Here is a 27,807-nt window from a genome sequence, read left to right as displayed (position 1 = left end):
CCCAGCAAGCTGGGAGCTCCACCACCTGCCACCCGAGCCAACGTTGGAACAATGGCATCTACTGAGTCCGCTGGGATGCCTTAGGACGTTGAGTCGTTGAGTCGCTGAGGAGTAATCCGGTCTTTCAAGAAAACAGGTGATGTTGCCCGGTAACGACAACTGACAAACGCAAGTGCTCCCAGGCCAGGGAGCTTGTTTTTCAGCTGTTTCCTAGTCCAGAGAATAAAAAGGAAAGTAAAAAAGTGGCTGTAGGGACCTGAATCAGGTGGGCTGTTTGCAAGGCTGTGGCAGGTGTGGCAGCTCAGTTGAGTGGGGAGGGGAGGGTTCTGCAGGTGGGTCACAGGGGTCTCTGACCTATGGGCCCCAGGAATCAGGCCAGGGTGTGTGGTCGGTCCTTTCCAGTAGAGGGACAGCTTGTGCAGGGGCAACGGGGCATGGGATGGAGCTGGCTTCTGAGAAACATGCACCGTGACAGGGAAGGGGGGGCAGGAGGTTGGGAACGGGGTTCCTGAGGGTCTGGCCTTTGAGGCACCTGTGCCAGCACAGGTATGAGCAGCCAGTTGGAGGTTGTTCTCTCCTGGGGGGGCCTGCATGGGGATGGGGAGGCTGGCAAACAGCGCTGAGCCTGTGAGGAGCCCTGGAGAGGAGACAGACAGACAGCAGGTCCTGACTGGGACATCCAGCACAGACCAGGGAGAGCAGAGGGAACAGGCCGGGCCACACGGTCTCAGGTTGGTCTAGGCTGGTAGCTGCCACAGTAAGCCACCCCCAGACCAGCGCTCAGGAATCCTAGGCTTGTTCCCTGGTGGCTATGACCCAATTCTGGACCCTCAAGAGTACCCCGAAGGTCAACTGAGATGGCTCCTGAACCTGAAGGACCAGGATTGGGATGGCAGGCAGAGGACACCTAGCCTACCCACTCGGAGTCCCTGCACCGGCTATGGGGTCTACAGGAAGGAGCATTCTGCCCGGTGCCAACGGCCCTTCCTTCTGGCAGCCTGGGTGTGGGTGATCACTGTGTGCCAGCACTGGGGAGGGAGGCTGGTCTAGAGAGATGTGGGCAGGAAGCTGCCAGGCCGGCACAGGGGATGCTGCAGGGCTTCAGGGTGGGGGGGTGAGGGGGACAGGGACGAGATGACAGCACAGAAGACTCAGGCCTGGAGCCCAGGGAGCCCCCGGTGGCAGGGCCCTGAGAGCCGCCAGCCTTGCACCCACTCAGCAGGAGGCAGGCTTGGGTTCCCAAGATCCTCCAGGCCCCGGGACACAGGGAGCAGGACACCGCCCGGGAGAAAGGGCTGGGCAGGAAGGCCGGGTGAGACGCACAGAGCCCAGGAGCAGCGTTGTGCTCACACAGAAAGAGGAAATAGAAAGCCCTTTATTAACACGTCTTACGTGGACAGTTTATTAGCTAATGGACACCAACATGCACAAGCCAGCGCTACATACAGGCCTCTACAGCGAGGCTCTGCGTGGGGACGTCGGGCGGCCAGGCCCTGCAGACCTCGGTCCAGTGGCTCTCCACATGGATACATTCTCCGAGCAGGAAGTAAGGCCCCGACAGCAGCTCCAAGAGGGAGCCGTGGCGTCCCCCGTTGGGCAGCCCGAGCCCCGGTACCCCTGCGGTCAGGCCCAGGGCAAGGCAGCCGCGGGTCATGAAGAACCAGCCCGCCCCCGGTTCTGTTCATTCTGAGCAAAGAGGGAGGGAAGCGGAGAGATGTCAGGGTTGGGGGGATGGCTGCCCCACTGGGAAACATGGGGTCTGTCCGTAGAAAGGCTGCCCTGGAGAGGTCAAAGTACTTCCAGAAGCATCCGTGGCCGGCGTGTTAGAAAATCCGACCAATGGAAACGTTTTCAAGTACAAACGTGTGAAACGCCCCCTGTCTCCGCGGGGCGCGGCGGTCTACATGATGTACACCTTCTCGGCCTGGGAGAAGTGGAAGACCTCTTTGGTTCGCGGGCAAACAACTTTGTCGTCCTGTCGGATGGACAGCAGAGACTGCAGAGGGAGAGCAGGGGTTAAGAGCAGCACGCCGGCCGGGACCCAGCCACTGGCACGCCCCCTACTCCCCACCTCTCCTTGGCCTGGGGCACGACTTGAGGCTCAGCACCCATGGGTAGCAGTGGGCAGCCCGGTCCTCCTCCCCGCGCCCTTGCCCCTTGCCCAGCCCTCACATTGTAACCGTAGACGTATCCGTTGGGCAGCATCATGGGCGGGTTGTTCTCGTTCATCACGTCGCCCGAGATCTTGCAGACCAGGCGGGAGTTGGCACAGTGGGCCATGGGCAGGGGCTGGGCCAGCTTGTTCAGGGAGCGGCTGCACACTGGGCAGTCAGGGCTCCGGGAGCTGCCGTCCTCCTTGTAGCACTGTCTGCACACAGCCAGTCAAGGAGGCTCACGGCAGCCAGGAAGCCCCCCTCGGAGGACCCCTCACTCTTCGCAGCAAAGGTGGGTGCTTGGGAGCCTCTGGGCCTAATGCACAGGGCAGACCATGGGTGCCTTCAGGCCCCTCAGGAAAACCGCCAGCCCAGGAGCCTCTAGGTGGGAAGGGAGAGCAGGAAATGAGGGGCAAGCCCCCCACCTCCTCGGGGGCCACAACAATCAGTCCTGGGACGTGCTGGCCTCCACTCTCATTACAGATGTCCTCCTGGACTTCCCAGAAAGCTGCCTGCTGCCCCCCACAGGCCACACCCCGACCGAGACACTCACTGCGTGGGCGACAACACACGGCCCGCCTGAGCGCAGTGTACAGGGAACGCACCTCTAGGCCCAGGTGCTATGAGCGCTCTCATGGCCACCAGCCCCAGGTCTTTCACATGTAGGCGCTCCCCAACGGTGCCCAGGGGGCAGGGGGCGAGGGGACGGGTCAAGTGTGTGCTCAAGCTGTGGCAACTGCTCTGAATGGAGGCTGCTGTCTGCCGGAGAAGCGACCACCACAGGGCATGTTTGTCTGAAAATAATGAACGTCTGAACATCGAGGCTCAGACCCGCCAGATGCCTGAGGAGACTCAGAGCCCAGGCGGGGCAGGCATGCTGGGGGCTGGTCCCCACGTGCTGGCTGTGGGCGGCCCGGGAGGACATGCTCAGAGGAGGGTGTGAGTCCTGCAAAGGAACCAGCCTCGTGAGGCAGGACACTCTCCCTCCACCCCCAGCGCTGGGCCACCGAGTGGGGCGCGTGGAAGGATACGGGGTCTTGATGGCTGAGAGACCAGCCTGCAGCGTGAGTGTGAAGACCGAGTTGTTGCCCAGCTGATGCAGCCGATAGTTGTCGTACCGGAACTGCTGGATCAGCATCCGCCACCGGGCCGGGTCCAGCAGATCCTGGAAGAGACGAGCAGCTCGGGTGGCCTCTGCGTCCAGGCTGTGAGCCCAAGGGGCAGCCTAAACAAGCTGCGTGGGGTGGCTGTAGGGGGGTGACATCAGTTGGAAGGAGCAAACAAACTGGGGATGAATTCCCGGGGATGAAAGGCAGTGAAGGCAAGCCAAGGCCAACTCCTTCCCCGCTGCCGGCTGGCTCCCACTCCCGGCGAGCCCTGTCCCTGCAGGGCCAGCCTCCAGACTTGGAGCCCGGGCTGATGGCTGCGGGTGTCCGTGAGCCAGCAACGCTGCCCTGCAGCATGAGCTCCCAGTGGTGGGGCGCAGCCCTGGAAGCAGAGGGCTGGACCAACGGCCCCAGCGAACTGCTCCCCAAGTCTAACAACTGCTACATAGCGACCACCGGCCCCCTCAGAAGACAAGAATCACAGCAGTGACATTTATATCTGACCATCTAGTCGGCTCCGACCCACAGTGACCCAGTGCACAAGGAGACACTGGCCAGGTACGCCGTCCTCATGATGGCCCCTGTGCCCGAGCCACTGTTCTAGCCACGGTTTCCCTCCGGCTCCCTCGCGGCCTTCCATGCGACCAAGCACGAGGGCCTTTTCTGGTTACCACCTGTCCCTGAATTGACTGTGGGCGGAGGGGAGGGAAGACTAGAACTGGGACATTGAACATCAGCCAGGTCTGGAAAAACACCCCAAGGGAGGGAGACGAGGGACAAGGTCACCAGCCACTCCTCGACTCGTCCAAGTCTAGCCAACTTCTCATCCGAGACGAGGGCTCCACTTGGACTCAAGCAGCCACTGAATTCCCCAGCATCCCGCTCATTGCTAGCAGTGGCCCCGGCCTCAACCCCCTCTGAAGAGCCGGCGAGAGGTTTGAGCAGCTCTCCCTGCCTGCCCCGGGCTCACTGTTTTCTTGCCCAGCCTGCGGGCTCCTGACCGAGTGCCTGTGTGTGTGTGTGTGTGTGGGGGGGGGGGGGTGGTGCCTGGGTACAAGTGCTGCTCCCTGGGCTGCCTCAGACCCCGCCCTCAATCTCGAGGCTCCAGGAGGCAGGGCTGTGCCTCCCCTGAGTTTCCCAGTGGGGTGCTGTGTCCAGTCAAGGAGGGAGGCACACTCATGGCTCCTTACCGTCAGTGCAGCTAGGAGGGAACCACCAACCACGAGCCCGCCAGTAACCAGGGCGCCAGAGCAGTGGCCCCATTACAGGGGCAGTGCTGGCTTCTCTGTCAGTTTGGGCACGGCTCCCCATCAGGCCCCCTGCTTCGCTGTCTCCCCAGAGCAGTCTGGCTCAGGACCCTTCTGGGGCCGTAAGCTCCCTCCCACGTGTGGTCGCTTCAGCCCCAAGCTCAGTTCTAATGACAGTGGCCCCAACCCCATAGCACAGGGAACGGAGACAGGGTTCTAAGTGGGCACAAGAGCAGGGGCCTTATTGTCACACGGCCTCGGGCCACCTTGTCACCAAGGCAAGACAGGCAGCCAAGAGGATTCTGGGACAAGACAGGCTCAGAGATCTCTGGGGCATCCAGAGGGACCTGTGGCATTACCTTGTACGGAGAGATATGCGTGTCCGACGGGAAGGCCAGCATGCCCATGACCTGGCGGACCTCGTCCAGCTGACTGCCCTCCGCCTGGCTGAAGTGCTTTCTCGCGTGTCTAGGGAACAAGTGGTGCGCACAGTTACATGCCTGCGTGACCACTTTGGACAGCTAACTGGCTGAGTGGGGCCTCCACTCTCACGCAGAGGGCAGTGAGTACACCCAGCATCCTCTGCTCCATAAATGCCTCGGCGGGACAGCCAGGTCGGGTCAATAGCTGCATCAGTCCGAGAACTGGTTTGGTTTGAAGTGGCCCACGCCTGCCTGGGAGGCGGCCCCCATAAAGCACAGCTGAACAAAGGAGAGACACTCCCCGTCTGTGCTTTGTTGTCCGGCCCCAGGCCTCTCCCTGCCTCCACCCACAGCAGGTGACCCGCATACCAGGGGCCTTGCTCTGCCTGAGCTGCCACCAGAAAGGGCGAGTGCGGGCATGCATTGTGGTCCTGGGCACGAGGGGCCCGCAGGCAGCCCCCCGTGAGAAGTCGGGGCACACACAGCACGGGGCAGGAAGGCGTTGGTCCTGCCCTAGCTCACAGGGGCCTCTGGGGCAGCCACACCACCCTGTCCAATGACCCAGCTTGGGAAGGGGTTCCCCAATGCCGGGATCAGATCCTTCCTTCCCGGACAGGGGAGTGTCAGACAGCACCCACCCCGAGGGCACAGAGGGACACCACAGGGTGACAAGCAAGGAAAAGATGCCAGACAAGGCCTTGGGGCATCAAGGCCACCAGTCTCACCACCTTGCCTCTTAAAGGCCCACTGTGGCCAGTGTCCACCTAGGGGGCAATGGGCGGCTCTGGGTAACTGCCAGGGCAGTGCTGTGTCTGGGCACCAGTGTTTATCTACCACCCTGAGTCTCGGATACTCCCCCTCCTCGCTCCGGGCCACCAGGGCAACAGGGATCACCACCCCAGGCAAGTTGGCAGGCCCGGGAGGTGTAAGGGGGCAAGCAGGGACCCTCAGCTGACCCCTATGCCTGCCGGTTCCCAACACACACCAGTGACCCCATGACCTACCTCACAGCGTCCAGCCTTTTGTTCTGCCGGATGAGCTCAATGAATTCCTGGATCCGCAGGCTGAACTCCAGGCAGCTCTGAGGAGAAACCAGAGGAGGCTCTTGTAGCTGCTTCCTGGGAGGCAGCAGGCCAACCATGGTCACGGCCCTTACACGCACACATGCTTGAGCTGGCCAGTTGCGTGCACATACACGCCCACCCCCGCCAACACTCCAGCAACAGAGCTGGCTGCCTGGGCCGGGCCCACTGTGGCCAACACCGTCCAGCTCCATGGTCCATGAGCTTGGCCCCTGCTGAGGCCTCCTGCCTAGAGGGCCAATCATGTGGACAGCATGGTCATGATGAGGGCTTGGGGGGACAGGACTGGCTGATGGAACAGTGGGTGCTACCCCCACCAGAGCACCCGCAGGCCAGCAGCAGCCAGTCTGCAGGCCACATGGTGCCCAGTGGGGCAGGTGGTGTCTGTCAGTAGCCATCCCGGGATCACAGGCTGACACCACCACTTCCATGCAAAGCCCTGATGGGACGGGGTGGTCACACCGGCTACAAGCACGGGGGTGGGGAGGGGGGGTTCTGTGTGAGCATTACACGGTACACTAGCTGTGGTATGCAGGCACCTCTCCCAGGTGTTCATCCCCCCGGTTCTCCACGGGGCGCTGGCAGCACACAGGACATGGGGGTGAGGGAGGAGCTGGGGCTGCATGGGGAGAAGGGCCAGCTGGGCCCACCCCTGAGGACCTGGGAGGTTGGACGGATGCTGGACACCCTGAGAAAACCTCGCAGGGTTTGCAGGTGGGCCGCAGGGAGGGCGGTGGTGTGGCTGCTTGAGTGAGGTGGGACTGCAGGGACAGGTGGTGCCGAGTGAACGGAGGTGGGGGCTGTAGGGCAGGGCTGTGGCCCATGAGACTGCGGCAGAGTGACCTCCGGGCCTGTGCTGCGTTCATGCAAGCCCACCAGTCAGTGCAAGACTAACGATCTAGGCGTGGGGGGATACGGGCAAATGTACAAAACTAACTCTGTAGCTGGGGGTGGGAGGCTGGCTTCTTTTGCAGAAGGCTCAATCAGCGGCTTCAGGAAATACTGACTCAGCGTCCCAACCACAAACAGGGCAGGCAGCGCCAACGGAGTCAAATCCTGTGGTTTTTGGCGCCCCCCGCCCAAGCCCACGATGGGGTGAGTCGAAGTTTTCTACTCGGCAACCACACAGCCCACCCACCTTTGTCTACATAGCCCACTAACACCGACTCCGTAACTTACCCACACACCCACCCAACCACCCTCACGTCCAATCCCATCAGACACTACTCTCTAGCCACCATGCCCTGGGCCTCCACGATGTGCCTGCTGTTCTTCTGGGCAATAATCCCAGTCCGACCCTCAGGACCTGGCCTCCACACCTGGTCCCGCACTCAGGAAGCTGTTACCCATCCACCCACTCCCAACAGGCTTCTAGCCCACCCTGTCGGCTGCCCCTTGCTCCTTGGCAGCAGCTCTGAGCAGAGGTGAGACGTGAGAGCAAAGCACCCTCCTGCCAGGATGGGGCTGCAGAGGGTCAATGTGCCAGTCACAGCAGAGCTCTGACCTGAGGCCGTCCGTGTCCTCCCAGGGGGCAGGCAGGCCCACGTATCTGCATAGGACCACGGTCCAGGCTCCACCGTGGCAGCCTGCATTGTCCTCATAGGCTATCTTCCTCCACACCCTGGCCCTGCTTACAGCCAAGGGCACACACCACAGCTGACTCCACTCAATGGCCACTGCTTCCAATCACCAGGCACCAAGGGATGCTGCTGACCAGCAGGAAGGAGCTGCTGTGGGGACACTGCAGGGCCAGGATTCTGGGTGATGCTCGGTACGGCTCAGCAGGCTCTCTTGCAGGTCATGGGCAGGGGGGTGGGGGCACACGGCAGACCCTTGCTGTTGTCCTGCCCATGGACACGTCTCGGGGTCCTGTGCACCTTGCGGGGCTCAATGGCAGCCCAGGACTCTGAACCAGCTCTGAACGTGTACATGAGACTCTCAGCTGCCATCTCCAACCAAGGTTCTCACTTGTGCCCTGGGCTAGGCTCCCTGAAGCACCAGGCACGGTCTGCCCCTGGGGCTGGTCTGGTGTGCGTGCATGAGTGTGCTGGTGAGCTGGTGTGTTAGTGTGAAATGGGTCTGAGTGTGGCTGGGCAGTTGCGGTGTGTGTGTGGGAGGGGGGAGAGCATGCAGCATGCAGACAAAACTGAGTCCGTGAGAAAGTGGAAGGGGTCTTCAGACTTGGAGGGGAAACGGCATGGCGAGTGAATTTCCCCCACACTCTGAAGTCCCCTAGCACGTGTCTGGGGTGTGCTGGGGGCGGGGGGGGGGGTCAACGCTGGGCTGCGACCTGCAAGGTTGGTTCGAAACCACCTGCTGCTTTTCGGGACAAACGCAGGGCTCTCTACTCCCACAAACGGCTAGTTCCAGCCTAGGAAACTCGGCAGTCCTGCCCTGTCCCGTGTGGTAGGGAGAGTGCGTGTGCACGCAGGTCTGCAGTGGTGGGCCCGTACACTGGAGTACGAGCCAGTGCGATTCCCATCGGCGGTGGCTGCTGTCCCCATGCTCCCTGGAAGTGGCAGGGCAGTGGGGGCGGGGCCACGGGTCACATACCAACTCAGGCCGTGCTCTCAGGGCCTCCACACCCAGGTCCTCACTCTCTCTGGGGGAGCCACAGCCCGCTCGCCTCGTGCTCGCTTTGGCGGCCCTGAGTGGCAGAGTGTCCCGCGGGCGGGGACCACACACGGCAGGGGTAAAGGAGCGCTCCGTTTAGAAGGCAGACGTGCAGCTTCCCCCAGGGCGGCGGGTGCGCGGCAGTGGATGTCCTCTGCACAGCCCGGACCTCCGGGGGGCGTGCTTAGGGACAGCACCTCAGTTGGGACTGTGCCGTCCAGTAAATCACTAAGGCTCAGGCGGGTGGGGCCGTGTCCCCCACGTGCGTGCATCCCCACCCAAAGGTTCAGCACCACCACCAAGCCCACAGCCACAGCACCATGGCAGCAGACCGGCTGGCCCCACCCCACGGCACGCACCTTCATCTTCCGCAGCCGGGACTTGTTGTCGTGGCACCAGGCCAGGCAGGTGGCCGTCTCCCGCCGCTCCAGGGACTCCTCCACTTCTTTGGCTGTCAGGAACATCTCGATATTCACCAAGTCCTTGGAGACAGGAAGTGGTTCTGGGTGAAGCCACGCCCTGCTTGCTGATCCACCTTCTGGAGTTCTTCCCATGAACGTGCGTGGTCTCTAACTCCACCCATCCACCCCAGGTGCCCAGCCCTGCCCTCCCTGCACCTGCCGGTCCAGTTCTGTCGGCCACCACTGCCCCATGGTGGGGTGGGGGATCTGCACTTGCAGGCCCGTGCTAAATCAGAGCAACGCTGACCCCACGCTGGGTGCCTCGCTTGGGCAGTGGGACCTGCCTGTTGTCTCGAACGATGGGGTGAGGAGCCTGGTGGCCCCTGTAGCTCAGCCCACCATGAGCCCAGTGGAGAGGCACTGTGGCCGGCACACACCAGCCTGGGCTTGCGAGCAGAAGGGGTTAGGGCAGTCCAGCAGGTGTACATAAGCAGTGACGGCGTGGTGGCTTCGAGAGGCTGCAAACTGACCGTTCCATCGCTCAAGCACGTGGCTGTAGCTCAGGCTTCCTCTAGGGCAGCAGTTTTCAACCTGTGGGTCACGACCCCTTTGGGGGGCTGGCCAATGACCCTTTCACAGAGGCCACCCTCTACGGGGGTGCGGGCAGGCAGACAGTTCATGACCCAGAGGAGGCAGGGACGGGCAAGGAGTGGGGGCCGAAGCCAGGCAAAGGCACGGCTCTGAGTCTGGGGTGCAGAGGTGAGGGCACTCAGAATCGATGTCTGCGCATCCAAACCACAAGAAGCCGGGACCACCCGGGAAGGCCCCAGCAGGCTGGAACAGCTGACAAGAAGGCCAGCGGGCAGACACTGACCCAGTCCCCTGGAGCACAGGTTTGCAGACACACCCACACCATCGTGTGTTCTCTCTCAGAATGAGGATGGTGTGTACATGGAGACCCCAGAGGCTGATACATCAACGTGGCCCCGGCCTGCCAGGCTCTGACCACCGTCACCAAGAACACCCCCCGGGACGCTGGCGCCCACCTCGATGCCGCTCTGCCGCGCCAGCTTCACCGCGGTGTTGTAGTAGCCGCAGCGCAGCAGGTGCTCCACCATCATGCGGTCCATGCGCTTCCGCTTCCACACGCTGGCCGCCGCTGGCTGGTCGCTGCTGTGCTCCTTGAGGTGCTCGATGCGCCGCTTGCACAGCTTGGCGCTCTCGTCCTCGGCCTGGATGGACTCCACCGCCTGGGACCCTCCGGAGAGAGGACGCGCTCAGGCGGGGGCTGGGGGCCCACTGCCATGGTGGCCCGAAAAACACCCGCCACAGGCCCACTCCGTTTCCCTAAGAGAGGCCCCTGCGGCAGAAAGAGCCCTGTCAGGGAGGAAGGCGGGCTGCAGGAGCCGTTCCAACGGCTGACCAACCCCGACGGGCCCAAGCCAGACAGAACGGGGTGGCCATGCCTCCTAGGGTAGCAGGGGTGCCCCAAAGCCAGACCCACTGCCACCCAGGGGCCCCCACCTCACAGGGGTCCCACGGGGTGGGGTTCCCGGGCTGCCCACCTTTACAGAAGCTGACTGCCACGTCTTCCTCCTGGGAGCACTGTGGTTCCTACTGCCACCTTCTGCACGGTGCTCCCTAACCACTGAACCGCCAGGGGCCACTCAAGCCAAACCAGACCACGCTCACCCACAGATTGGCCCCGTTCTTCTCCCGAGGAACAGCTGGGGGGGTGGGGGGGCTAGCAGTATGGACGCCACCAGAGCTCCTGGGGGTGGGGGGAGGGGAACTGGGCCACAAACAAAACGTGCAGCGAGGGGCAGCCCTCCTCCCCAGGATGCCAAGCAGCAAAGTAGTGCTGTGGATTCCATCCGGACTAAAGCATGCACGCGCTCCCTGGCGGGCTGTGTGGGCCCAGGGCATCCTGACACTCCGTCCCAGGGTGCTCCAGGAAACGCGCCCACGGCCAGAGGGAGAGCCTGTGAGGACCTACCTCCCACCCCCAGTCCCTTGGGCTCCAGCAGAGGCTGAGGAACGGGGTCATGTGCCACCTGGTCTCCTCATGCCCACTTGACCTTCACAGCTGTGTTTCACAGACCAGCCTGCACGCCGCTCACCTTCCTCTTGAGGACACCGAGCTTCTCCACCACGCCGTCCAGGAGGCTGACCACCGAGTCCACAGCAGGGCAGCTACTCAGGGTCTTCTCCAGCTCGGCCACCACCATGGTGACGTGGCTCGTCTCTCGGTCGATGTTCTTCTGGGCGGCTCGGAAGCGCTTATTCAGGGTTTCGTAGGGCACCTGGAGGAGACATCAGAGGCTGCTAAGAATCTCCCACCAACACATGCCCCACAGGGGAGCGAGTCCGTTCTGTCAACATGTCTCCTGTGGAACTCGACTGGGCACACGCAGGATGTCAGGGAGCGGAGGCTGGGCTTTGGGCCTGCATGGGAAGACGGGAAAGAGAACAGATGCCAAGTCCCTGCTCTGTAGAACCAGTGCTCCCCCAGGGCTGGAGATGGGGGGGGCGGCAATAAAAGCTGCACTCACCAGAGCAGTGCCGACAAAACCACGTGGGCGCTGGCAAGGAGACAACACTGGGGTGAAGGACTGCCAGTGGGACATGGGGAGCCCTAGTGGTGCTGCAGTGAAAGCACTCAGCTACCAAGCTCAAGTCAGGCAGGAGGAAGGCATGGCCGTGGTTCTGCACAGGACGTCCTTCTAGCACCCCTCCACGTCAGAACCAACTCGAAGGCAATGGTTTGGCAGTTTGGGGAGAGGGACTTTGGAAACCCACTGGTGCCATGACAAGAGCCTGTTCAACCCTCAGGGAGACAGCACTCCTTTTACCCTCGGTACTGCGGAGACGCTAATGTAAAACCAGGGCAGCGCCAAACTCGGCATTCCTTCTCTGCCCTCTGAGCGAGCCTCCCGGGGTGACAACGGACCTACGACTGTGCCGACATACTGCCTGCACCTCACAGGCTGGCCGGCGGGACACCTGCAGACCGGCCACGCTCCACCAGCGACCGTGCTTATCTGCCCACAGTTTCCTCGTCCACATGCCCCTGAGGTCTCAGGTCCCTCTCCCAGTCAGCAAGGGAGATGGCCTGGCGACTACCACAGACATGAAGAACCACTGTCTCTTCTCCCCACGCGTGTAGCAACCCAGCGATGTCTCTTCAGCAACTGGAAGCGGACGTTAGAGCGGGGACTTACATGCGTGGGTGCACAAGGGACGCTGCAGAGGTGTGTCTGGAACGCCTGTGCTGGGCACTGACACTGCCCTCTCCTCTGGCCACAAATCAGTGTGTCCCAGACGAGGCTTCCAAGGGCAGCAGTAACAAAGCATGCCTTGGTCTTCAGTCACGCCTGGTCCAGCATGGCCACACAGGACCATCACTGCAGCAGGAGCCGATCCCAGTCACCCTCAGCCCAGAGAAGGCCCGCATCAACCACTGCAGAGTGCTCAAGGTGCTGCCAGCGGGCAGGTGGCTCCAGTGTCCCTTGGCTACATCGGAGGCTCTGGCTCACGGTCAGTCTAAATGGTTCGGGTGACAAGGAAGGGGCGATGCTTCCAGAGGCTGGCCAGATGCCGGTGTCAACTCAGGCCTCGGAGTCCCAGAGCCAACCCCCGCTTTGCGAGCCACACACTGAGCTTGCTCACGAGGCAGGGGGACACGGGGCTTTGTCCCCGCTCTACAACACTTTCACAGAGGTCCAAAATAATTTCCAAGAAAAAATAAAGCCAAATGAAAGCATGCAAAACCACCAGGACACAAGAATGTCCTAGCTTGGATGCCAGTGGACATGGCCAGTGGTCCACGGGGCAGCTGGCACCTGCACCCCCAGGGCTGGTTCTCTTCTGCCCTATGACTCACTGCCCCAAGTCAATGCTGACTCATCGCAGCCCCCAATTGCTGACTGTGAGAATCTCAGGCCAGCATGTGGCCAGGACACACACAGTGCTCCTTGGCCTGTCCTAGAGGGACACGGTAAGCTGGGATCACTCTGATCCCAAGGAGTACTTGGACTGGCGACTCCTAGAGATGCAAGTGGTCAGGGGAAGGAGTGCAGGGGGCAGGTGAGCGCTTCAGAACTCTACAGCCTCGCTCAGCAGCTGACTCCTTAAACCCAAGTGCAGACACCGATTTACTGCCTGGAGGGCAGTCAGAGCCCCCAGCCTGGGCCCCACCTCCAACAAGAACGCATTATGTAGGAGGGCTCCAGCTTCCACACACATGGGGGGGCACGCAGAAGGCCTGGCCGGCCAGCGCCCTCTGAAACCACCCAGACCAGCCCTGGCTGTGCTGACGTGGCCTGAGGAGCAGCCCAACCAGCGCCTGGCAACACTCGGTGCAGGAAGGCCGTCTGTTACTGCCAGGACGATGTGCTCAAAGCACCGACACACACACCTGAAGACCAAGGGCAGATACGCCCCAAGCTTCTTACCAACCGGCTATCGCGCACAATGAGGCTGTGGCCATTCACCTTCAGATTTCTATGGGAATCTGCTTCCATTTCCCCGGTGTGCACACACACCCAAGAAAGGAACGGCCGGGTCAAATGGCCCCGCTATGCTTTCTGAAGAGCGCAGACGTTTTCAAAGCAGCTGCACCTCCCACTACTTCCCCACATGGTGTCAACACTTGCAACTGTCCATGTGAGCAGGGAGGAAGGGCCACCCCACTGTGGCTGTGACTCCCCGCTAAAGACTGATGGTGTTGAGCATCTTTCCGTGCCTTTACTGGTCAGCTGCATATAATCTTTAAGTCGGCTCATTTTTCCCCTTGACTTATACGAGTTCTGTAACTATTCTGAATCCTAGGAGAATAGACGCTTATCAGATAAAGACTTGCAAGTATTTCCCCCCCTTCTAGGGCTCTCGCACTTGACAATGTCCTGTAATGCACAAGTCTTTCGTCCCCATGCAGTCTAATCAATCTATTTTGCCTGGGTGGTTTCTGCTGTAGATGTCATAGCTAGAAATCAGGGTCTAGTCCTAGGTCATGAGGATTTACACTAAGAAGTCAGTCTTACTTCATGCATTTAGATCTCCGATCCATGGTGAACTCTGTATGGTGTGAGGAAAGGGTCCTACTTCATTCTTTTCCACGTGGACATCAATTTTCTCTGCACCGTGGTTGAAAAGAGACTATTCTTTCCTCTTTGAAGTGTCTTGGTACTTTAGCTGAAACTCAGTTATCATGAACAACACGTGGACTGATTTCTAGACTCTGTGCCACTGTGTTACGTTTAAGGATGGTCTAAGTAATACACAGCATTGACCGCCTAAGCTACCGTAAGTGTGAATTCTTTCTCTCTGCTCTTTTCCAAGGTTTTTTTCTTTGGCTAGTGTGGCTCCCTTCCATTTCCTTGTGAATCTTAGGGTGTCTGTCAGTGACTGCAGGAAAGTCTCCAAGGGCTGATCCACAGAGCTGCGTCGGCACCAGTTCTTACTCCTCAGGAGCGCATCACCTGGACGCTCCTGTAAATGAGATGGAGGCTCAGCTTCCCTTCAGGTCTAGTTTTGACTTTCGTATACTGCGCTTGCACCCAGCAACCTGTATCGAGCGAGCTTATCAACTTTAAATAGCTCCCCTTATCCTAGACCCCTCAGTTTTCCTCGTGTACCTCCGCCATATCGCTTACAGCTTTGTCTCCTCCTTTCATCACATGGACCTTGACAGCTTGTCCGGGGGTTCTAGCAGGGGCGTGCGGCCCCTCCAGCACCCTGCTTCCATCAGGGAAGGTCGTGGTCTTCCCGCGAGAGCAGTTTGGGGGCAGACACACGGGGAGGGTGAGAGAGGAACGGCACATTCTGCTTGGGCAGGCAGTTCAGCTGTAGAAAGCCTGGACAGGAAGGGCCCACACTGTCCTCACACCTCTTCCTTAGATAAATAATACTCCTCCTGCTCAGCGGCCTGGCGAGACCCTGACTAGCGACAGGAGGGTGTCTCGGGGATCTGCTTTCACAGGCTGAGAACGTGCCCTTCTATTTCCAGTGTGTTGTCTATACCACAAAAAATGTGCTGGATTTTGTCAAATGCCTTTTCTGCCAATGCGGTATATCACAATGACTGACTTCCGCATCCTGAGCCAGCCTGGCATTCCTGGCTAGTCATGGGGCACCATCCTTTGTATGGGCTGCTGGCTTGGCTTTGCTGGCTTTCTGTTGAGCAGTTTTACAACCATGTGCACGAATAACAAATACATTTATGCATCTATAATGTCCTCATTTTGTGATGTCATTGTCTGGTTCGGTATAAAGGTGATTAATACTGGGCTCACAAAACAAGATGGGAAATGTTTCTATTTCTTCAATCCTTTGGACAAGTTTGTGAAGAAAAAATATTAACTCTTATGAAATCATGTGGTTCTGGGCTTTTGTGAAAAATTTTTTGGTTATTAACCAGTTTCTTGTTATAAGCTTAAGCTTAGCATCTTCAAAATAGCAAATTTTAACCTATAAAAATGACAAATTTTAAATAATTCAACATACCCCTTTCCTTGCACACTGTTTCCTGTTTAACATTCCATGGGAAGGATGGGAAGTCTTGAATCTTTCTTATCAAATGGAACCAGTTCCTTTTACTTTTTTTTAGGTGGAGGGAAGGGATTGTTTGTTTTTAAACTCTGGTCCTATTTGATCTGGTTAGACCATAGGTTCCCAAACTCATTTACCTACTGCCCTTTTTTCAGCAAAAAAAAAAACAAAAATTAAAATTGCTGTGCCCTTCTAGAAATTAAAAACGTTTGCAAAATAGTGTACAATTCAGGACGAGCAAGTCACCTGCTTCTGCCACCCTCTTGGATCATCCCAGCAAGTGGTCTCCCTTTGGGAACCCAGGTTAGACGGAAAATTAATGTTTTTAATTGATCAGATCTACTCCCTTTTTTAACTTGTTGCCTGATGTGAAGCGGCATGTCCTCCCGTACATCTTTCCCCTTTAGTGACTCACAAGAGCAGCCCTTCCTGTTTTCAGTACCGACTGGGAATCTGGCACTTGTGTGGAACATCTGTACTTCCACCGGCTCTATGGCAGTCCCCCCACACGGTGCCACCCGCCTCAGTGTGCGCCTCTGCTCCCAGCTTCGCCCGCGTGCGCGTTGGAATTTCTGACAGTATTTGCTGACAAGGAAATGCAGTTTGGTTTGTCACCCTGATGCTGCCAGCCATTTTCATCAGCGCAGGAAGGAAGTGTTTACCCCATGGCATGTGGGTTCATGTCTTTCTCCACGAAGCAGGAAACCCGAGAAGAGGTTTCTAAATAGTGAGCACATTTCCAACGGGTTGGCTTGTGCCCCACGGTGGTGCGCATCCCTCTGTGTTCTGGAACGCACTGTCTTGGATCTGGCACGCCGGCCCTGTGCTGTCAGAGCTGATTTCCCCAAGCAGATTCAGGGCAGCCCCCACGGGCAGGAGTGCCCACCCCCCCACGGGGCTGCAACCACAAGATCAGAGGTGGAATCCACCGCTGCTCTGAGAAAGGAGGAAGGGCTTTCTGCCCCATCAAGATTCAGGGTCCTTCTACCCAGGAATCTCCTCAGGAAAGGCCAGTACAGGAAAACAGGAACCAGAGCTGCAAGCTGGTGCACACCCAGCACTCCCGCCCTGCCCCTGGAAGCAAGCCCGGGATCGGGAAGGCCAGGGCCCTGCTCCATGCTCCCTTGGGATAGACAGCTCATGGCCAAACACCTCTTACTAGTCCAGGGTGGGCACCAAGTCAATCGTACACTTTCTCCTTAAGCAGTTTAAGTGCAGCCATCAGACGGGGTCTTGCTCTGGGGAGCATGCAGGCAGAGCTAACAGCAGGATGGTGTGCTGGGGCCAGTGGTTAAGGAGGGGGTATGAAGGGGGAGGAGGAGGAGGAAAGAGAATGGCAGGGCTTGGAGGGCTGGGCAAGAGCACCGTGGAGGAACCCAGAAACCAGAGGGTGGCCCAGCTCAGGGAGGTGGTGAGAAGTGACCAGCTTCCATCTATGTCCCGCAGCTGGGGCTCTCTGGCCACCGCCAGGGCTGTGACCTGAGGCAAGGGGAGGAAGAGGAGCAGGGCAAGGGGGAGGTATTTCAGAGACTCCAGGGAAGACGGCTTACAAGATCCTGTGTGCAACGCAGACTGGAGATAGGGAGTGCCTGCAGACTGTGGGCTCAAAAGGTACCAGGCAACGGTGGCCTGCTGCAGCCACGGGTCAACGATAAAGGAGGTTGAGAACAAACCACATGGTCAGCTGGCACCCAAGATGGTACCACTCAGTGAGAAGATGACTGCAGGGCTCTGCTTCCTGCAGTGAGCCGGACAATGGCGGTGCTCTCGGCTGGGAGCCAGGAGCTCAGCCGCCTTCACAGATGGGACTGGGAACCAGGCCCTCCAGGCCACAGGGGAGTGGGTCAGGAACAGCTATACCCTGGCCACTGGGCAGTCCCCTTGGCGGGCTTCGACGACACCAGGGAACGAAAGGGAGGCCAAGCCTAGAGAAGGAATTTTCCAACCCCACAGCCATGAGGATGATTTAGCCAAAAGCAACTTGCCGAGCTCTGGAGTCTGTCCTGAGAACCCAGTCGTGGACAAGACCAGGTACCCTGGGGGAGGGGGCAGAGGCCTGGTGGGGCGGCGGGGTGTGTGTGTGTCTGCTGTGGGAGCAGGCGTCTCAGGGAAACATGCAGACAGCAGCAGGGGGGTCTGCCAGAGCACCCAGGACTAGACAGCCGGGGCACTCCAGTGTGATGCTGCAACAGCGGCTGCCTGAAGGAAGCTGTCCTCTCCTGCCCTCCCCAGCTGCCCGCAGAACGCAAAGGCTGGCGTTCCGGCAGCCACTGTGGGCGAAGAGAGGGCAGGCATGAGGGATAGACGGTGGGCAGGCCCCCTCCCAGGATTGGGGGCTGAACATGCAGCAGGAGGGCACTGTGACCAATGGCTTGGAGCGATGGGGGGTAAGGAGAGGTTTGGGGCCGGTGAGAGGTGCAGAGACCGGCTTCACAGAAGTGCCCCCCACACAAGGAGGAGTGATCTCTAGCAAGTGAGAGTTCAGAAGGGGTCTGGATGGAGGGGGACGTATGGAAGTCACTGGCATGGAGACAACTCTAGCACCACACACAAGCGCTCTGCAGTGCTGAGCTGCTAACTGAAGCGATAGTGGCTGTAATGCCCTGAAGGTGCCTCGGAAGAAAGGCCTGGCAGTGGACGGTGAATAACATGTGACCCACCACACAGTTCAACTGACACATACACTGTCCTCAAGGTGGTCAGGAGAGAAACAAGTTGTCCCCAAGGTGGATTGTGGGCACACCAGTGTGGAAGAGGCCCCAGGGAGGGGTGGGGAGAACTGAGAGCAAGGGGAGTTGTCCAAAGGGTGAGGGACCCACCAGGCAGCAGCCATGCCCCTGGGGAAGGAGAAGGAAGTGGGAGGAAGGCCGGGGGATGGGGGAGGAGTCTGGTCCTGGATGAGGGAAATCAGAGACCATGGACAGGAACAACCCAATAAAACGGACAAGCTGACGGTGCGAGAGAGAAAGGAGCCAGCTGCCGAAGGACTGGCAGGGACAGAACACGTAGCTCAGTCGAACTGGGAGGTGTGGGTGACACACACGAGTGTGGGCACAGATGCAGGAGGGTCACGCTGGGAAGGTGAGAAGGGCTGAGGTGTCAGCCAGGAGAGGAGGGTGCGGAGACCACTGGCGGCCAGCACAAGTGTTTGCTGTCCCCTACCAGCTAGGTCGACAGTTCAAGTTAGCTCGCCAAGGAATCATGCCTTCTCTCAGAACATTCCCAAAACACAGGTAGTGTGGGCATCCCAGGTCACGTGAGGTGACTGGCTCTCACTGGGAAGCCAGCAGACCCACCCCGACTACACCACATCACCCCCCTTGCTGCCCATGCTGCGTCTGGTGGTCAAACAGGCTAATGAAGACCCGACATGCTGCTCCACATGGCTGGCTTACGCCACAAGACACCCAGGAAGCGCAGCCCTGCCATGAAGGCCCTGAGGTTTAAGGCCTCGGGGACAAGGTGTACCTCCAAGTAACTCATCCTCACCCATGGGGGAAGCTGCTGAGTGACACATAGGCCAGCACCAAGACACCCCCCTCTTCTGAGAAGGACGGGGCAGGCAGTCCTGGGCCACGTCTCTGGATGTTTACATGCGCATATAACTGGTCACCCCTTTTCCCTGGTGCCTCCTTGGCTCCTGCGGACCCCTGCACCCAGCTGGCAGCATGGGCACAGCCAGTCTCCACGTTACAATCACTGCACAGCTCAGAGAACACCCCCAGCCACATCACCCCAGTGGGACGACTGTCTGCTGGCAACAGGGCATCCCATCAACCAAAGCCCACGGCCTTCCAGCGGTCCCATTTCCCAGCAGCCCTACAGGGCAGGCTGGAGCTGCCCCTGTGGGTTTCCAAGATGGTCACTCTTTATGGGGTAAAATGCTTTGTTCTCCAGAGGAATAGCTGGCAGTGGTTTCAAACTGCTAACCTTTTGATTACCAGCCCAACATGTAACCACTCTGCTACCAACCAGGACTCCGTAGTCAACTCAAAACATGACTCCCTGGACCTGCCCAAAGCCATGCAAGCCAGCCCTGTAGGGGCCACCCCTAACCCAGCCTTTCCTCCAGGTCCATGCTAGCTGCGCGAGCACCTACCGGTGTGTTTCACTGGTTCCTGTTCTGGCTGCCCAGCTCTGAGCCTGGGGAGAAGGGGCTATTTAGCAAGTGGTTTGGATGGAATAATCACCTTCTGAGGGGGTGGTGGCGGCACTGGCTCTACCCATCCTTCCCCACCCCCACGATATCAAAGGACAAGACAGCTAAGAACTAGCCTAAGGCCACCACCTATGGCAGAGCTCCATAATTGGGATCAAAGACAACTTGTCGGACTCCTTCACCCTACAAGTGTCCTCAGAGCCTCGACCACAGGGATCCCCACACAGCAGCCACAGCGGCGGCACACTCATCTCTGCAGAGCCCACATCCTCCTGCACGGGCAAACCCAGGCGTCAAAATGCAGGGCAGTCCTTGTTCTGGGCAGGACCAGAGTGTCCCCAAGAGCTCGTGAAGATTCATGGGAACAGCCCCGAGGGCCCTGTCAGCCCCACATGCCCTCGGAGAGCAGCAGTAGGCCAGTTGGGGATCCCACAGGGTTGAGCCCAGGAAGCCCTGGCCAGGGCGTGGACAGGAGGGTCCCCCTGAGGACCAAGGGACAGGGCACACTCCCAGCGGGTTTGTGGGCTATGCAAAGAGTGACATGCAGTTTCTGAAAGACAACATTTCATTGGTTAGCTGAAGGGCACAGGGAGGAGACAAGATGCCAACTTGTTCAAGAAAGCAAACTCAAAACCCAAACTCACTGCCACTGAGTCGATGCCAACTCACAAAGAACTCCCAGGACAGGGGAGAACTGCCCCTGTGGTTGCCCAGGCTGTAACTAAGAGGGGGCCCAATTCTGCCTCTGCTGTTCTTCAGTACAGCAAATTTTGGAAACTAGCAAATGTGGTAACTTTCTCATCAGCTGGAGATGACAGAAGAGTGCCTTCTCCTGAACTACAACCCTCGCCGCCCAACATGCTGGTCAGAACAGACGCAGGGCAGGGAGGCAGATCAAGTCCAGCCATGCTCCACGGGAACATGTCTGGGTATGGAGGATCCCATGTGCAGTCACCCCGAGTGGGCCAGTGGAAGCTGGAAGCTTGTGGGTTGCCATGATGCCCAGAGCTGCCAGCCTGAGAGGGCTGGGAGATCTACTTGCCAGTGAAGACCCTGGGGTCAGAGTAGCACAATCTGCCACAGACAAAGCAGACCGCAGCATTTCCTCGAGTTCTGCAGAGTCAGGGCCCAACTCCACCGTGGGGTGGTGGAGTATGGAGGGCAGGGATGCTGCTAAGCACCCTGCAATGCACAGAGCAGTCCCCACAGCAAAGCATCATCCATCTGGCCTCATGTCCCCAGTGCCTCGTTGGCTCTGGGAGGCTCAGTGAGGAGGACAGCTGGGTCTGGGCCAGGCTCTGCCGGCAGTGGCACTTCACAGCTAGCCCAAACTTCTTGTCTGTAAAGCCCAGGAGTCTGCCAATCCTGAGCCCTGTTTGAACAGTGGATGCTCCCTTCCTGTCTGGGGAGCACCCACCTGGCAGAAGTCCAGCACAGTCCCACCAGTGAAAACCCAGTCCAACATGTACTAACCCCCTGCCACTCTGTAAAAGGACGTGTCCCGGTTAAAAACTCCCCACAGAACATTCCAGAACTCCATTATCTTCTTCTCTGACGTCCAGCTGTGCACCCCCCACTGCTGCTGTGCCTCCAAAAGTCTGGACTGCTCCTCTGGCCTGGGAACAGCACCGCTCCAGGGTCCTGAGTTCTTCCTGAGTGCTAAAACTTTTCAATCACAGATCCCTAGTGGGTATAGCAGGCTACCTGTTGGGCTGCTAACCGTGAGGTCACCAATTCAGAACCACCAGCTGCTCTGTGGGAGAAAGATACAGCTTTCAACTCCTGAAAAAAGCTAGTCTCAGACACCTGCAGGGGCAGCTCAACCCTGTCTTATGAGTTGAATAGACTCGATGGCAGTGAGCTTGGTTTTTGGAGTGTTCCAGGAGAACGTCCCCATGATCCACTAGGAATAATAACTCTTGTGAATTCCAGGGAAAACACACGGGCCAATAAAAACAAGAGGTGCCGTTACTCTTGGGGCAGGGTGTGTGCACCTGGGAGGGAGTGTGGGGGAAGCAGTGTCTGACTGCGGAATGCCTGCTTTTAAAGTCATCCGTAAAGATTTAACATGCTTTTAACCGGGTAGCTCACGTGAGCGCCGCCGCAGTGCTTCTGCGCCGCTCCATTCCAAGTAACCCTGCTGCACACACGGAAGCAGAGAGACCCTGCAGAGCTCCACTTCTGTGGCCTGGGCCTCCCTGGTTCAGGTGACAAACCGGCTTTTCCTAAGTCATCAGCCAGCACCCAAAACGTGGACCCTCCAGGATCCCGAGGTCTGCTCCTCCTTGAGTATCCTTTCAAATGCTGGCCCAGGACATGGGCAGGTAGGTTATGAAGCTGGTAGCTACCCACTCTCTCCCTCACACAACGCCTCTCTCCAGAGAGGGGGGCCCGTCAGGGAGGAGAGTGCCAACCTCAACCCAAGCTGATATCTGGCTGGGGGCCTCCAGCAAGCAGGTCCAGACCCCTCTCTCTGAGGCACAAGGAAGTTCTCTTTACAGGAAGGGGCAGGGTGGGGGTCCGCCAGCCTCACGGAGGGGGCACCCAAATTAGTGCATCGCTCTCGCCACCCCCCCCCAGTTCTGGAGGAGTCTGGGAAAGACATTAGGAACACACCAGCGACCCGATTCCTTCCTCATCATCACCGCCCCCCCCCCCCAGGGTTATGGGGCAGAGCTGGCCAGTCAGTACTGGCCAAGCTCTAAGCAAGGAGGGGCAGCCCAATGCTTCCGCTTTTCTGCCCAGCCTAAGGTGACCAGGGTCCAGCAGCCTGGCCTTGGTGGAGATGCCTCCTGGGAGCTGCAGAGACTCGCTAACCCGCCCCCCCCACCCCCAGGTGCTATCACTGCCTCCATCTGACAGGGTAAACACCTGCAGGGCACCTGCTTAGCAAAGGGGGGAGGTAAGAAACAGGCCCCCTCAGAGCCAGCCCTCAGCAACCCTATACTAAACTTGGGGGGAGCGGCTGCCTCCCAGTATGCTGCTCACCCGGCACCCACCATCACCTGTCACCACTGCGAGGGGCCAGGGCACTGGGATTCTCTGGGATGGGAGATGGAGGCCTATACACGTTCTGACCTTGATGGTGGGGCTTCCTTCTACGCAATCACCATCAAACCTCCTCCTAACCGTCTCAGGAGCAAGGCCAGGCCCCTGCTAGCAGGAACACAGATTTCATCCCAATGGAATGCGACTCGGCGGAGTGACCACCCAAGGTCACGCAAGTGGCCACCGAGAGGCACGGGTTGTATTTCCGGCTGGGTGACGCCTAGTTAAAAAGGATCCCCCACGAAGTCGTTCGAGCACCTCTTACAGGTTTGTCCAGGGCCGACGGGGCGCCAGCTCATCGCTGCCTGCGACACCGCGATGCTTCCGGGAGGCCAGCTGGACGGGACCGCATCCGCGGGGCACGGCGGGGCTCTCAGGCCGGGCGCCCGCGACCCCGCACCGCCGGAATTCGGCCTCCACCCCACCCCCTAAATTCGCCCGCCTGCCTCGCGCCCGGGCTGCCACCGGCCCGGCGGACGCTTGCCTCAAGCCGGGCGCGGAGCCACCACTGGGGTGCGGAGGGCGAGGCGACGCACCAGCTGACCTCTCCCCGCCCTGCCACGAAGCCTCCGCACGGGGACCCGGAGGCCACGCCTGACCAGCCGCCAGCAGCTCGACACGCTGCGCAGCAGCCCCCGCCCCCGCCGGGGGAGTCCGGCCGGGGGACTGCAGCGGCGGCCTCGGAGAGCCCGGTCCGGGAAGGCCGCGCCGCAGCCGCCGCCCGTCCGTCGGCCCGCTCCCGCGCTCCCTCCCGGGGCCGTTTCCTTGTGGCCGGCGAGCCCCGGCGGCGGCACAGCCGCTTCCTCGAGCCTCCCGGTCCTCGACTCCCACCTTGAGGGTCGGGTACTCTTGAACCTTCAGGGTCATGGACAGCTGAGCAGCTGACTCCTGCACCGCCATCTTGAATTGGCCAAAACATTAGCGGGCGGAGGAGAAGCCGACGGCCGCAGGGCACGCCGGGTAATGACGTCCGCGCCTTCCAGGGCGAGGGGCGGGACTGGGCGGGGCGGGCCGACTCGTCTGCACCAATCACGTCCGGCCAGCCGGCCGGGCGGCGGAAGAATGCGCGCCGCGGCAGGAGGGGCGAGGGGCGTCCGGGCGGACCAATCACCAATCGCCTCTTCCTCGTCCAGCCAATCAGCCGAGAGCTCTGAAAGTGCGGTTCTTTCTTGAACTAGCTGGGCTAGTGTGGCGTTTGCTCAGCGCCCGGCTTCTCCGAGTCCCCGCCCTCCTGTGCGTAGGCCGCCAGGAGAGGCTAGGCGTCCCCGACTCAGCCCGCTGCGGGGCGAGCTCTGGAGCCCAATGGTGGGCGTCTGGCGCAGGGCCGGCGGGTCTTGGTGCACGGCGGGGACGTGGACCCTCAAGAACAGGGGACATGAGGAACTTGGAGCTCGAGGGATGAGGGATGGGTTGAGGGGTGTGGGACATGGGGCGCAGGGGACGGGGAACGTGGAAAATCAAGGGACAGGGGACAGATAGGCAGGACGTAGGATGTGGAGATGGAGGGATGGGAGATGGGGATCCGGAGCCAGAGAGCCTCAAGGCAAAGGACTTGGGGGTGGGGGCAGGAATGTGGAGCTGGGAGGAACAGGGAAGGAGAGACAGCACAGGGGCTATGAACCCTGGAGACACACAGGGATGAAGGATTTGGAGCCTCAGGATGCAGGGTGTAGAACTAGTGGTTGAGGATGTTACAGCATGGCTCCCCCAGAGCCATGGGACTAGACCCTTCCACAGCAGTGGCGTCTGGAAAACACCTGAAGACCTCAGGTGCTGCCCCACCTTGGTCTCCCTTGGGCCCTATCCTGGAGGAAATCTTCACACAATTCTGATCCAGCGAGAAACAATTTTATTCCGGCATAGGCATCAAAGAGAAGAGATGGGAAAGGGACAGACATAACTTCAAAGCTCTGCCTCAATCAAAAAACCATACATGACTTAGCCACCACCTTTGCCATAAGGACAGGAGGGGCCATCTGTTGATCCATCAGCCCAGAATTGAGGACAAAGGAATTGGCTCCTATTTGCACATCTAGGTCTTCTGGGGGAACTTTCTAATGTCTCCCCTGATTCTTTGTACATGTTCTGCTGCCTATCTTTTGTGTATGTTCCCATCTATTCAATGCATACATTACCCTACCTATCTTTCCCCTAAGGAGCCTGCCCCTCTCTCCCTTCTTGGATCACCAAGGAGATTGCTCAGGGCTACGGCCCTTTGCTGCCTCCTTGGATTTGCTTTGGCAGTTTGGTGGCCAGAAAGTGAAAGTGGACTGATTTTGGACTCATGTTAAGGCTCCGCATGAAACCAGGATTCTGTCAGGGTGCCTTTGCTTTTAGGCACTAACTCAGCGCCCACTCCCCGGGTTAACAGCCACTGGAGCCCTGGTGTGGGGCAATGGGTTCCCTGTTGGGAAAGGAAAGGCAGTGTACATAGAGTTTGTGGCAGGAAATCCCATTCTCTTTTCATTCCGTTTCCCTCACAGCTCTGAAGCCCCTTCCTATGTCAAATTAACTTGCAGGAAAAAAAGAAGATCCCAAAGAAGGACTTGTGTGCATTGAGGGCTGTGGTAGGCCGGATTAACTACAGAAACATCAGTGGCACTCGAGTGTAAGAAAGAACTTTATATTAAGAAGCTTTCTATATCAGGAAAACAGCCCAGCCCAGTCCAACTCAGGTCCATCAGACTAATACTAGTCCATAAGTCTCTAGAGACTCAGGCGGGCACATACAATGGTGCTGGATGCAATGCTCCGATGGTGTGGCTCTGGCCAATCCCAGAGGAGCTCACCAGCTGGAAGTTCGGGAAGGCAGAGGGGGGGCGCGGGGTTCCCAGGGACCTCCTTATAAGAAGGCCACACCCATAAGGTGGTACCATCAGGTGTGTGACCTTGTTGACAGGCTAGACTCCACCCCTGCACCTTTATACATCAAGCTAACATGAAGGTCAGTAAGGACCCCACTTACAGTGAAGGGAGAGTACTAGGGAAGTGAACAGGTTATCCCAATTTAGGATCTGTAAGCAGTAAGGATTCAGTCATTGGCCCACCAAAACGCCTCTCCTCAGCCAGCAGCCAAGTCTCTCTCCCGGTCGGTCCTCGGTCTCTCAGCCCCAGGGTCCCTTTTCTTTTGCCTCTCTCTGCCAACAAGCCTGCCTGCCGCTCTGCCTCATGGTCCCAGAGCCTCAGCACTGGTCCTCTGGTTGGTCTCCTGGTCTCTGTGGTCTCAGCCTTAGATACCTGGAGCGCGCTCCACTTGTCACTGTACTGGCCGCTCTCCCTCCAGTGGTCCAGTGCTGCTGGGATGGTGCTTATGCCCAGAGGAAGACTGTGGATGGAGGTGTGGGTTCTGTCTTTTAGCAGACTGTAGCCTGGGGGTGGAGACTCAGTACATGGTGGGCTTCCATGAAGAGTCACAGTCTCGAGTGGCCACAGAGGGTGGCTGCGAATCGGAATTCACTTGGCGGTGGTGGGTCTGGTTTGGTATTTAGAGCAGGAGGAGAACGTGGCTGCAGGAGCAAGTGCCAGCACCCCCTGAGAGAGGCACACAAGTCTAACTCACTGGGCAATAGTTTCGGATGTAGAGGTCCCGGATCTGATGCAGCAGGCACGCGAACCCTCCCTGAAGCCGGGATGCTGTGAGCAGGGCAGACAGCCCTACAGGGGCGCAGGGTTCCCTGAGGAAGGTGCCGTGTCCACGTGCTCGCGGGGTGTCCACGCCCTCTCTCGGGTCCCCAGTGTGCTACTCGGAACAGTGAGGTCTCTTGCTGGTCTTATCCTCCTGTCTCTCTCCATCATGGCCCCAGGTCGCACGCAGCCTGCGCACCCAGCACTCAGCCCCTTTGCTGGTGTCCCACATCCTCAGAGTACAGGGAGACCCTTGCATGGGGTGGGGCTTCATGTAGGGGTGTGGGTCTACATTGTGGCGACCTCAGAGGACCCCTTGTGACCTTCCTACTTAGAAGCCCAGGTACTATAAGAGGCAGGTGTCGAGGCCTGAAAGCTCAGAGAAGTTGGGACCAGAGAGGTGGCACCCTGCTTGCTGCTGCTGTTCCTGCTCTGTTCTCTGCCCCAGGCGGCTTGTCTCGGGCAGGCATCCTGCTCAGGCCCTGGGCAAACGTCTGTAGTCCCCATTCATCCCTCTTTTGGTGGTGGGAGCGCATACCACACTCTGTCTTCCACCAATGTCAGCCAGCCTCCACAGGAACTGGACAAACTGCACCCTTGGCCCCTGGGACCCCCACCTGCCTGAGGACCTGTCAGCCCAGCCCACCACCTTCCTTCCGCCCACCACAGCAGTCATGAAACCTAAGGACCAGCGCTGGTCCTCCTGTGGATGATGGTGTGTTGGGAGGCTTGTTGAGGGTGTGGGCTCATGAAGCTGCATCAGGGCCACATCTGTCGTGCACATGAGCCCACCGAGCACACATCCTCCCTTCCGGTTTCAGCTTCAGGGCTTAGGAAAAGATCTGATGAGTTATTCGGTTGGTTCTTCGAGGCATGGGTTTTGAGATGACTGTAGAGTCAAGTTGATGTACCAGACCTACGCTGGGAGGCCATCGGAGAAGGTACCCCAAGGCTTAGGAAGCTGGCACTTGAGAGTGGATTGATCGGGAGGACAGATTCACACGTGGAGCATGTCCAGACATTGAGCAAATCTGCAGTAAGAAGTTTGTTCAAAGTGTTCAAAGGCAAAGGGCTAAATTGTGTCTGACCCAAGCTCTCCTCTTTGGAATCGCCTGAGCATGTCTGTCACCATGTCTTCCTGGGATGGTTTCTGGAAGCTATGCCACCGGGATTTTAAGTACTGGCAGGCTTCTCCACAGTGGGCAGGCTTCAGCAGGGCGTCCAGACGGAGGCGGGTTAGGGAGAAGACAGAGGCAGCCACGTCTGAAAAAGAAGCCAGCGAAAATCTTGTGGCTAGCAGCCCAGTGTTGTCGGATACTGTAAGAGTAACCAGCCTCTGACAATTGTGGGGCGTCTGTGGGCGCAACTGTACAGCGATAATATATAAAGATTATAGTAAAGTC

At 59.0% G+C, this 27,807-nt stretch overlaps 1 protein-coding gene across 3 annotated transcripts; it reads right to left on the bottom strand.

The window, feature by feature from the left end:
• Positions 1–1,359: 1,359 nt before the first annotated feature.
• MAEA (macrophage erythroblast attacher, E3 ubiquitin ligase) lies at positions 1,360–23,765 on the bottom strand. 3 transcript variants are annotated; one of them, XM_075544577.1, is made up of 9 exons: positions 23,612–23,765; positions 11,145–11,327; positions 10,071–10,274; positions 8,983–9,105; positions 5,933–6,009; positions 4,866–4,974; positions 3,185–3,318; positions 2,173–2,368; positions 1,360–1,996 (listed from the first exon to the last, which is right to left on the bottom strand). In XM_075544577.1, exons 1-9 carry the CDS (start codon positions 23,678–23,680, stop codon positions 1,901–1,903), a joined length of 1,191 nt encoding a protein of 396 aa, XP_075400692.1. In that variant the 5' UTR covers positions 23,681–23,765; the 3' UTR covers positions 1,360–1,900. The 3 variants fall into 3 exon arrangements, with proteins under 3 accessions (XP_075400692.1, XP_075400693.1, XP_075400695.1); XM_075544578.1 differs by lacking the exon at positions 23,612–23,765 and adding an exon at positions 23,046–23,193; XM_075544580.1 differs by lacking the exons at positions 5,933–6,009; positions 8,983–9,105 and having other exon boundaries at positions 2,173–2,364.
• Positions 23,766–27,807: the final 4,042 nt, after the last annotated feature.

This window comes from Tenrec ecaudatus, chromosome 3, assembly GCF_050624435.1.
Source record: "Tenrec ecaudatus isolate mTenEca1 chromosome 3, mTenEca1.hap1, whole genome shotgun sequence".
In the NCBI taxonomy this organism is placed as follows: Eukaryota; Metazoa; Chordata; class Mammalia; order Afrosoricida; family Tenrecidae; genus Tenrec; species Tenrec ecaudatus.
Note: the sequence above shows the minus strand (reverse complement) of the source record. Positions and strands in the feature narration are given on the sequence as shown.